General features: G+C 36.9%; 1 protein-coding gene across 4 annotated transcripts; it reads left to right on the plus strand.

Moving 5' to 3' along the window:
- The first annotated feature begins 604 nt into the window (after positions 1–604).
- LOC124302669 (uncharacterized) lies at positions 605–10322 on the plus strand. Of its 4 annotated transcripts, XM_046759061.1 has the most exons (21): positions 605–724; positions 810–975; positions 2216–2684; positions 2877–3337; positions 3494–3678; positions 3769–4169; positions 4298–4475; positions 4558–4769; positions 4874–5067; positions 5143–5270; positions 5352–5486; positions 5655–5792; positions 5859–5985; positions 6127–6692; positions 6816–7214; positions 7314–7686; positions 7759–8093; positions 8260–9206; positions 9376–9509; positions 9627–9805; positions 9970–10322. In XM_046759061.1, exons 3-21 carry the CDS (start codon positions 2260–2262, stop codon positions 10234–10236), a joined length of 5784 nt encoding a protein of 1927 aa, XP_046615017.1. In that variant the 5' UTR covers positions 605–724; positions 810–975; positions 2216–2259; the 3' UTR covers positions 10237–10322. The 4 variants fall into 4 exon arrangements, with proteins under 4 accessions (XP_046615017.1, XP_046615015.1, XP_046615014.1 ...); XM_046759059.1 differs by lacking the exons at positions 605–724; positions 810–975 and adding an exon at positions 1530–1750; XM_046759058.1 differs by lacking the exons at positions 605–724; positions 810–975 and adding an exon at positions 1530–1746.
- Positions 10323–11748: the final 1426 nt, after the last annotated feature.

Here is an 11748-nt window from a genome sequence, read left to right on the forward strand (position 1 = left end):
TATTGCTGTATAGGTTAGGTCAGAAGTTGGCCGATCACGGACTGAGAATTCAGAATAATACAAGCCCTATTGTGTAGCGCCCACGGTCTTACATACAGGTCTGGTAACTCCGGCACTTTTGAGTGGTAGGGGGTGTCACCGTTAGTGAGGCACACGGTCTTGTTTCCTATCTATCCGCTAGGGGCGCCATTGCCCCGGGGTATGATAGATATAGATATATACCGATAAGATAACCTGCTCATCGAAGTTTTTGACAGTTCATACCTCAGTGTAAAGTGTGTAAACGATAGATCATTTACACAAGATCTCAAACTGTCTCAAAAGTTGTGAGCCCTCGCTTGATGTTTATGGATTTTATTGACTTAAACATTTGAGGATTCCGTTAAAATAAAACAATTATCACGCCCGCCATGGAATGCTAGTAAGCATCTCAATCATTTTTTATTTGTATCTTTCTTCATTTTTGAGTGTTATTCAGGACTGTTGATTCCGAAAAATCAACTGTTCGGATCTGATTTATGATTGGCTCACCCCGAGGGGGCAGCGCTGCAGACGGCGAAGGCGAGAACCACGGTTTTGCCTCATTATCTGAGTCATTCCCCACCCTACTAGGTTGCGAACCTGTATGTAAGACCGTGGTAGCGCCTAACTGCAAAAACAGATCTTTCTCAAAATCACAAAAACAATGTGAGGTCGAAGTAGAGAATAAGGCTACATTTCACCTGTGAGTATAAGTAACGCTTCTGGAATTGTAAATAATGTGAATGCTGTGATTCCAACTAATGTATTTGTATCTATGTTCATTCAAGTCTTCCGAAAAATATTGAGAGGCGTAGGATATGGCTTGATACGATAGTGTTGACGAACACAAGCGTGCCAAAGTATGCTTATTTATGTTCATGTCATTTTTCACCGGAATAATTCGATCGAACATCTGCCTTCAAAGTTAGGCTGAAAGACGATGCTATTCCAAATGTGAGTTCAATTCATAGTTTTTGAATACAAATATATTTCAGCATGTGAACATAAATCATTTATTTATGTAGGTTCTATATACAATAATTTACGAATCATTCAACGCGATGTTTTCTGTTTATTCTGTCATTGTATTATATATTTTTTTTTTTGGTTTTTTCTTTGTTTATATTTATACTCATTATTATTCTGGTTCTATGTACAGGTGCTTTGCACCTCTATAGAATGTTCGCCGGAATTAAAATTGGATTTAAAAAAAATGTGCTTACCTGCACAGTTTTTTATACAAAAAGAATTGAAGCTGTGTTCGTACATACCTATACAGTTCGATGAAATAGTTTGTCGCAACGATCTGTCCGAAAAACTAATACTGCCTAAAGTGAATCGTTTAAACGTGGCGCCCGAAAACTTACAATAGCTCATCAATATGGCCGACGTGCTACCACATGTACTCTCCCCAAGGTGCATTCCCCTCGCCCACAAGCCTAGCTTACGCTCCGTCCATAAGTCCGTGTATGGGAGGTATTTGTCCTCCCTAACCTTCAAATTTTGACGTATAGAAAATAGGAAAGGTCGCAATGGCGTTTAGTTCGTGATGAGTGTAGATCAAAATTGTACACTGGTTTTTATTTGCAGTTTATCAAGACAGTATATTTTCTTCATTTCTCATTGTAAGTTTGTTACATATTGATAGTGCTGTTTCGTTATTAATGAAGATAAAAAACGGATTTAAGGAACGAATATCTCCGGAAATAAGATCCTTGTTGTGCAGTAGGTAAAATTTATAAATAACATGATTTTGCAATGCGTAATTTTGTCACAACTTTGGCTAAATACATACCCTGATTAAACCTTTCAATATTTTAGCACTCTTTCATTCTGTCATTTGGCTTCACCAGGCATTTTATTATTATTCACTGATAACTTTCTGAAAAATCTTAGCTAGTTATACAGATAATTTTATAGAAAAAGATCTTAATGTCATAAACAAGAGTTGTGGCTTGTTTAATTCTGAGCTCATGCGCCATTAGCATTACAAGGGTAAAGAGTCATTTAGTTGCCACTAATGACTGCGGCGAAATCAGCAATATACTAATGACTTTGGACAACACATTTAATACAAACTAATTGTTGCTACATCTCTGTAGACAAGTTAGTCATTGGAATCTGTTATGTTCCAATTTCTTCAGCTCATCAGTTTAAAAATTTTCAATGAATAGACATTATTATCATTCTACAGATACGATGCTATTAACCTGACGTTCATCAACATTGAATACTGTAATGGCTGAAATAGAAGCTGCGGAAGGCTCACAGTCAACCATAAACCTTCTCGATGAAAATCTGTTTGAATTGCGCTGTCTACTCAAAGCTGGTGAAATTTCTCACAGTGCCCGGTCTGAGATTGGCAGAAAGCAGCTTTTGGCGTTCACAACGGGGAATGCCGACTTAGTACTTCATTATCAACCAGATGTTGACTGCCCACCAATCGTCAAGAGAATTCCGTGGTTTCAAGGATCCTACAAACGAATCTCAGCCCTTTGTTTCGATCCTTCTGGATCTTGGCTCCTTACCGCTAGTATCGATGGCTCTTTGTATATTGTACCCGCTTTAGCTTTGGTTGATGAGAACACGAGCCTAGATCACAGATGGGCTACGAACGATGTTACATCATTCTCTTCACTAAATACTCAGTCTTCATATGCCAGGTAATATTAACAATTTAGTCAATATTACATAATTGTTGAAGTCTAGTATTTTTTATTCACTTATTACATTTGAGACTTGACGTGTATCCTTAACACTTCTAATTAGTATATAAAAATTGACACATTTGTCACATTACTTTTGTATAAACGATAAGCTTTGCATCAAATTAATCAAGTATAACCAATTTGCAGACCTAGTGCATTGGTATGGTGGCAAGGAGTTGTGGATTGCAGCCATGTTGGTATTATAGGAACAGAACATGGTGAAATTGTGCTCGTTAATCTAGAGAATGGTTGTCAAGTTGGACTGACGAATGTCACAGGGAATGTAGCCAATCTTCACATTTGTCAGGATAGCAGTCTTGATGTAGTGTCACTTTTAATAACGAACCAAACCCACCAACAGTGGAGGTTGATCTTGGAACAGCGTACGAACGGTTACGTGTATCCTTTGGAAGGTGGCAAACCTTTCCACAGATCCAATCCTCTATTACATTCAAGTGGAGGCCTAAGTGACGAAGTGAAAAACTTTCCCACCACTAGATCTCGACTTCAAGGACTCAAACAACTTTCTGTTGAGAAACTCGCTATACTAAAACAAAAGTTGGCTGAGACTAGAAGTCGCAGTTTAACGGGATCCTCGGCACGACGTGGTAGGTGGTAAAATATCGAAAGATTGAACATTACCAAAGATATTTGGTGCTTTTAGTTAGTAAGTGATGCTTGGGAATTTTGTATTCCATCTAAAAATGATTCAGCAATTTAACACCAGTATTTACGATTGTATCATGGGTTACATTTGATTTTAGACAGCAGCAGTAGTAGCGGAACTGATGAGACAATTACGGTTGGCCTAAGTAGACATTTTTCGGAGAGAAGAGAAGATTTGCTTAATCCAGAATTGGTACCTCGAGATATGTTTCTTACACCTCAGTACACTCGTCAGGGTCAGCATCTGTATACCGGTTATCATCCACCAACTAACCATCTCACTGTAAGAAAAAGTCTATTTCTTTTACTTCTATTAATCGAAAAATCTGAAGTAATATTTGTGCTATAATTGTTTCTGAATAATTTTACACAGATCCATGAGACCGAAGCTTCTATGGTGCCTCTATATGTGCATAAGATGCCATCGTTCTGCCACAACATATTACTCACTCAGCGTCTATTTTATGTAACCGACGTTCATCAAAAATCTCTCCTTATTATTTCGTGCCCTTTATCTGAAACACGGATTGGTGGTGATACAGAGTTTAATCCTGAGTCAGTGATAGGACGATTTTCTTTTGCGAGAAATAATGAAATCATAGACAAAGTGTACAGAGTAACCGATTTTAAAGTTACAACAACAAAGGATACCAGTGGGAATAGTGAGAATCAGTACGGCATTCCCAAGAAGGTGGAGGACATCAAAGCAGATATTCCCCTTGTCGATACTTGCATAATTGTTACCAATTTTGCTATATACAAAATCGAAGTCAGGTTTGTGCATTTCACATAAGTGATTTGTTACATGGCAATTTTGACATTGTTCAGATCCAGTTGAATACATTGATCTTGTCTCGATGTACTCGTCACAGCTAAACTATTTTGTACAATTTATTCAACAGGAGACCATTGCTATCAGTTTTCATGGATCTAGTTTTAAAACACAAGGAATTGGAAAAAGCTGAAAGATTGGCCTTAGTTTTCGGAATGAATCTGCAACATCTATTGGAAAATGCGGGAGATATACTTTTGTCCAATAAGGAATTTTCGAGAGCTATTGTCTTGTATAAATTATCAAGAGTAAGCGTACTGCCAGTAATAAATATAAAAATGATTTATATATATATTTTGACCTGACACACCATCTATCATTGGGTTGCAGTGTCGATTGTTGAAAAGTGTTCTCAAATTTGCATCGGCTGGACATACAACAGAATTACTAAGTTATGTTACTGGTTGCTTAGTTCCACCATCGGTCATAGAGTTATCAGTGACAACCAGAATACATTTGTCTAATTTGAGTGTCATGGCATTTACAGAACTGACTCTACGAGCCTCAGCGCAACAATCCAATCAAACTCACAAACAATTTTCGTGAGTGTCAAGAAAATTTCTCTAATCTGTTTCTTATTCAAAATTATTGCTTATTTATTTTGAATCACTGTCACATTTCTAATGCAATATATCTCTCTTCATAGAAATTTTTTAGCTTCAAATACTTTTTATGACGAAGTTCTAGCAGTCAATGTCGCAGGACAAACTGGGCTGTGGGAGGTTTTACAGCAGTTAGCTACTCAGAGGGGCCTTTATCATCAAGTTCTGGAAGTTCTTATGAAGGTTGTCCGTTCATTGAATTTGAGTTCCTCTCAGCCTGCACATCATCAACTCGACTGTATGTTTAAAGAAATTAAATCGACATATCTTGTGGCTGAGAAAATGTTTTTTCTCATTGTTTTATTACTTTCAGCTGGATTATTAATGTGTCTAAGTGAATCAGGATTAATTCAAGCAATGCTAGTATGTCCAAATCTGGCCAAACATCATACAGCCTTTGTTCTTGCTAATCTTGCTACATTACAATTGTTCGCCCTTCAGGTACGTTTATTAATTCAATTGACACTTGTTATCAAGATTGGTGCTGCAATAAATATAATTCTGTAACTTCGGTTTTTCCAGAGGTTGACTGCATTGTATGATCCAACTAGTCCAGTATTACGACCGTTGTTAATCCGGTGCAGAGCTCGACATCGAACTACATCTCACAGCTCTCAATCCAGTCAATTTGATTCTTTAGATCTAACAGAAACTTTAGTGAGTAGATTTTACGTGCAAATTTTCTGCCCAGAAAATTCTTGAAAGTTTATTATTAATTTTTCATTTTTTAAAATAACTATTACATGATTAACGTGATGCTTGAAAATAGCGATTTTGCATCAATTTTTCATGAAAATTTCACATATGAAATTATTCTTATTTCAGGATGAAGTTGGTGCACCAGTAGAGGAATTTATCGAGACATTTCTTCTTATTCTTCTAACTCTCATTCATAAAAAGTCTCCTGCGTTGAACTATGAACCAAAACTGATGCATCGTATACCAGTGTCTAATACAGAAAGAGTAAGATTCTTACATTGATACTGAAAAGATTGAACCAAAATAAATACTTTTCGCTTATTTTATCAGGATATCGATGACGTAAACTCTAATGCAGACTTCAAACGGAGGGCTTTGAGTGCTGGATTCTCTCATGTAGCCCTCATCAGAAATAACAATGTTTATACTTGGGGAAATGCTGCGCAAGGATGTTTAGGTAACTTTATCACTGTACATCCACGAGGCACCTGCTGTCTGCTAAATAGAACAGTAACGAAAAATTATTTACTGTAACCCGAGAAAAAAAGTTCATGCACATTCTGACTACCTAACTTGGACAATTATAAATTTCCGGCAGGAACTGGTCCAACGATGTCTAGATATGGATCTCCTCAGATAATTCCCACTTTTCAAAGTATGAAGGTAGAAGTACTTAGTGTATCGTGTGGTCGTTGTCACTCTTTGGCCGTGACTAATAATGGTATATATGCTTGGGGCGCTAGTCAGTTTGGTCAACTTGGGCTTGAGAAAAAGCTTCAATGTCCAAATCCAGAATTGATTGTTACCTTGGCACACGAAATTATTGTCGATGCAGTAGCTGGTCAGTATCACTCAGTTGCATTGACTAAAGATGGAAGAGTATTCACCTGGGGCTGGGGCGTGCATGGCCAATTAGGTCATGGAAATACCATTGAAAAAAATATTCCAACCTTGGTTACCTCGCTCCTCGGGACTATTGTAAGGCAAATAAGCGCTGGCCATGCGCACACTTTAGTACTAACTGCCGATGGTGATGTCTACTCGTTTGGTAGCAACGTGTTTGGTCAACTTGGGAATGGGACTAATATTAAGTCTTCACTTCCCATAAAAGTTACATTGTTGCCAGAAAAAATTTGGTTGATCACAACTGGATATTTTCAAAATGTGAGTTTTTCATTGTATCATAATGCCATTGATTGAGATTCGAGAACAAATACTTTTAAACAGTTTATGTATGTAGTATTACAAGACATCACGTAAATTTTACCAGCACATATTGTTTCACAGCTGGCTGTTACTGCTACAAATAAATTGTACACATGGGGAGCTAGTCCCCAGGTCTTGCGGCTGCAAGCACAGGCACAAAAGAAGGCTAGAATACTTCAGCAACGGGTAGCTTCGGATAAAGTTACTCAATATATTGAAACTCTTGATAAGTATAATGAAATTGCACAAGACAGTGACTCAATTGCACAATCCGAGCAAAACAATGCACAAATTAATGAAACAGAAAATTCAAATGAAGATTCAACTAATACCACAGAGCAGTCAAAACAGACTGCCAGCATCAAGTTGCCAACTAGTCCACGATTGCGAGGCATCAACGTCGGGGCCATTGAAGAAGCACAAACTCATTTGCAACCTTCGTTAGTTGACACGAGCTCAGTTTGCGGGCAGATAGTACAGGTAATGCCTACTCGTGGACATTTAGAGCACGAGTATTCTTTCGCTTTATGAGGGTCAGCTTCTTTAGTCAGTCCTGTAAGACATGCATTACATTTTTAGATATCAACTGGATGCCATCATTCTTGTCTTTTAACAAAGGATGGGTCAGTTTACGTATGGGGACGAAATTTGGATGGACAGATAGGCAATGGTAGTCGGCGTGAAGTAACGATTCCCATGCCCCTCAGCTATAATCCTATTTCTTCCACACCTAAGGTTCCACCACGACATAACGGCTACAAAGCAAATGAAAAACGGCAGAGTCCAGATACAGATAATGGGAATGCCAATGGTGGAGGAAATCATAATGATGGCAGATCAAATTATGTGCCGACAAATGGGAATGAAGATGCCAGAAGAGATGAAGCTAATCGAGCCATCAAAGCAGTTAGCCTTTGTTGTGGTTGTGATTATACTGTCGCCATGCAACCAGGTAAAACATTATCAAAAGTCATGAATAATTATATTGTAGAAGTTTATAATTTCGTTGCCATTCTTGTTCAAGGAGGGACTGTTCTTGCATGGGGAAGTAATAATACCGCGCAATTGGGTCGTCCTCCAGTAGAAGATTCGCGAGGTGTTGAGAGAAAACTGGTTTTGCTCAAATCGTCAAGACGAATTGTTCGATTGCCACATGCTGCTCACTCAACTCTAGATACTCCTAGTCAAGTTCCTAATATTCCTACTCCTGTTATTTCTTATCGAAGTTATGACGTCACACCGTTGGCTGGGCTTGTGCAACCATTGACTGTTGTGGAAAAGTCGTTAGGAGAAACGACCTTACATTATATACTGGAAAGGCTGAACGGATTATATGATAGTGCCAAAATAATGGATAAGGTGAACTTTACATACACATTTTTATACATCCTACAGCCCAAGATGTACTTTGAATTGTAGTGTGTCTTTTGTAATTTTACAAGGTGCTAAATATCTATTAAAGATTTCGGTTGTAGATGTTAAATGTTTTCTGATAGTAAATATGTATTCTGTGATTGTTTTACAGTGTATTCAACTGGGAAATTATCAAGCCGCTTCAAAGATTTCTCTACTGGAGCATAATTTTACGGATGCTCTCTCACATCAATTGAAAATGTTGAACACCTCTCACCTAAAATTGTACAAGTTTTCATACAAGTGTGATCGAAACCAAGTCGAAACTGATTCTTCTGTCGACTTGAACGACATGGCAAAAGCAGTAGGAAATTCGCTAACATCCGATGCGCAGACTCGACATATCAAGGAAAATACCGAACTGTTTGATAAACACATGGAACAAAATTTAGTCGATACTTTAGAAGAATCTGAAGAGAAGAAAAAAATGAAAATGTCTGCTAGCAGATCTTTAGACAGCTTTCAGTCACTGGAACAAGAGTTATACACGTTTGATTGTCAAGGAGGCTCAGAAGAATTGTGCGAAGATTCTAAAAGCGAGGATATTTCATTAGACATTACTGAAGATGCTCTTGACAGTGTGTATGACGAGCAGAAAAAGAATACTTTTTCAGAAAATGTTCCAGCATTTGTGAAGAATGCTGCTCAGGCTGGGGAAAATTCTTTACCAAATCTGTCTGATTTGACTTCTGCTCCAAGAATGTCGGAAGAGCTCGATTTTATAACGAGAAATTTGAATCATCAGAAGAATGCGAACTGTGCTACTGTTTCAGAAGATGAACAATTTTTAGCCCAAAAAAAGATTAATGTTATTAATAGAAATATTTTAGGGAATGAGGCTAAAGGTAATCAAGAAAACGCCATAGTATCTGAAGCTACAAGCATTGTAGAGTTTTATGTCAGTGAAATTGAAGACGAATCTCATGCTACAATGCGAGAGGTTCTACAGATAGCCATTGAGTTCTGGATCAAACACAATTTGCCGATAGAAAATTTAGAAAATATATTACTGCGGCATATGAGCAAGTTTTTTTACCCCCTCGGCCTATTATTGTTTTGGTAAGCAAATGTGTCAATTGACAGAGGTTTTTACCTGTAATATCAGTTTGAGATTGTCGAATGTTCGATTTTTGCAAAGTTCTGAAAAGTTTACCGAGCAGTGGCTTGTAATCTTAAAACTTTCTACTGAATCAAATCCCTCTATATCTGGTACTCTGTTCTGTTTCAGTCAGCACAATATGGATGAAGCCGCTGTTCAAAACCAAGGCGAAACAGAAGCGAATAGTTTGACCATGATGAACTCTTTGTCGACAAAATTCTGTCTACAGGTCTGTTCCACTCTACTGAGGCACATAGATCAGGGTAAATAGGTTTGAAATTTTTTCAGTTTTGAAATTGGCGCACTGGTTGATATAATTTCATTGTGTATTTTTCTTTGCCTGAGGTAGAGAAAAGTTATAGAAATGTGATTTCTTGCAGGTAAACCTACACCAGAATATGTAGAATTATTGTCACAGCTTTCGGCTAAACATTACGGTCCTCCCTTCACTGGATATCCAGGTTCAAATGGTAACAAAACTCCAGAACAGATGATCGATGGAGTCATCAGCACAATATCTTCGGAAGAATGTGATTCTAGGCCGTTTATACAGGTCCAGGTAAAGTGTTCCGATATAATTGAATGATGGCTGTAAAATGTTGAGTGATTTGGTACCTGTGTCCGTTTTTTTTTGACAAAAGTAATTAGATTAATGTATTGTCTTTCTGTATTGAAGATCTAAGGTCAATTACGTATTTTTTAAATTATTTTTGCAACAATTAGGCTCCAGACGACGTTTCTAGTTTTCTTGAAACTGATGAAGATATGATGGTATTCACTTGTGGTCATCATTTTCCTGTATCTACGTATCACTCAGAAATTATTCCAAGGATGGAGGCAGAACTTTTGACGTCTGAAATTTCGCCGCTGCCACACACTGTTCAGTTCTTGAGTGATCTACTACGACGGCCTGGCAAAGTAGATACTATCTGTCCAGTATGTATACCACCTGCTCTTCAAAAAGTGGTAAAAACTGTACCTAAAAATTAAGTAAGTAGTGTATTTATATGCTATTCAAAAAAAAAATAGTAAAACATTGAAGGGTTGGAATTTTCTTTTGGGAGGATATGACTTTAGCCAGACGTTGATAAAAAGGTACACTGCTTGGAAAATTTCCAGCTTTGGTGATACTTACGCAAACTAATACGCCAATTCGTGTGGCCATATGAATAAAAAAGTTTAAATTTATTTTGCTGTAAGAGAACTACAATTTGCTATTAGATTTTGTATCGCTATGGGCCCGTGAAACTCAACCCACAAAAAAAAAAAAAAAAACTCGTATAATTTATTCAAGTTTCGGGTCATTTCGGTCATTAGATTTTGTTATTCTCACTTGAGTATCATTAAATATTACACAGTTTAGAAAGCAGTTTATTTTTTTTATTATTCTCAGCTTTGGCATCCCACTAATCTCCAGAGTTACTTGGAGCACGACACGTCTGCGATGTTGTGATGATAGTTAGAAAAATGATCTATTACTGTATTTGTAATAATTAAGTATATGATGTTAGGTGATCAAGCACAGTAATTATTTCGAAAGACAAAGATTCACCTCTTATTGTGTAATATCCATTGAATCAGATGCTGGTCGCAATAGTTTCGTATATAAGTGAATTTGCATATTTTATAATGAACTGCTACATTTAAAGCATACAAATTAAATTATGTCAGAGGTGAGTAAACATAATTCTAAAAAAATACTTTACACTTCAATCAGCGGTGTTGTACAATATATACATGTAACAGTTTTGGCGCGCGCGCGCGCGCGCGCGCGCGTGTGTGTGTGTGTGTGTGTGTGTGTGTGTGTGTGTGAAGTTGACACACTTGAAGATAGATCCAAATTTTTCAGTCAAATGAAAATGGTAGTAATGTCCATAGTTATTAAAATTTTTTTGTCCAGCACTTTTGGCACATTAATATTTGTTTTGATTTACGCGATTTTCAATAATGCAAGTAATTATTACGAGCAAATCTTGTCATTAGGATATTTTTAATCTATGAAAATCACGCGATTCTGTAAATATGCAAATGTAGATTGAATACCTGATCGTTAAAGAAATTTCGAGACAGCAGAGAAAAAAAATTACTACATTGATGTCCTGCAGACCAGGTTAAAGTTGTCACCACAAACTTATGTAATTTTTATTTACTATTTAATTATTCTATAGCATATACGAGTAGATTTCGTCATTGGGAACTTATTTCGGTAGAATAACTCGTATTTGAGCATAGTGCTGACTTATTCTACTTGGCAGAAAAAATGCTTAATATCCGCTAATAATGACTGTACTATAATTAGACATTGGAATATTCGATAACTTACAATTAGCGGGTAATAGGTACTGGAAACTCTTGACAATTTTAATATTCAAATATGAAAGTAAATTATTGAACATCATAGCTACGTATTACTAAGTTGTCAAATAATTATTATAACTTTATGATCTTTGTTTTTGAAGTTTAAATGCTTAGTTTTTCAGACGCAAAATACGTAAAAGTGAA

Source organism: Neodiprion virginianus, chromosome 4, assembly GCF_021901495.1.
Source record: "Neodiprion virginianus isolate iyNeoVirg1 chromosome 4, iyNeoVirg1.1, whole genome shotgun sequence".
NCBI classification, from domain to species: domain Eukaryota; kingdom Metazoa; phylum Arthropoda; class Insecta; order Hymenoptera; family Diprionidae; genus Neodiprion; species Neodiprion virginianus.

Coding starts and splice junctions, on each gene's coding strand:
- LOC124302669 (XM_046759061.1), top strand. CDS start 2,260: ATGGCTGAAATAGAAGCTGCGGAAGGCTCACAGTCAACCATAAACCTT. Junction 5,068..5,142: donor TGCACATCATCAACTCGACT/GTATGTTTAAAG, acceptor TATTACTTTCAG/CTGGATTATTAATGTGTCTA. Junction 7,215..7,313: donor TTTGCGGGCAGATAGTACAG/GTAATGCCTACT, acceptor TTACATTTTTAG/ATATCAACTGGATGCCATCA.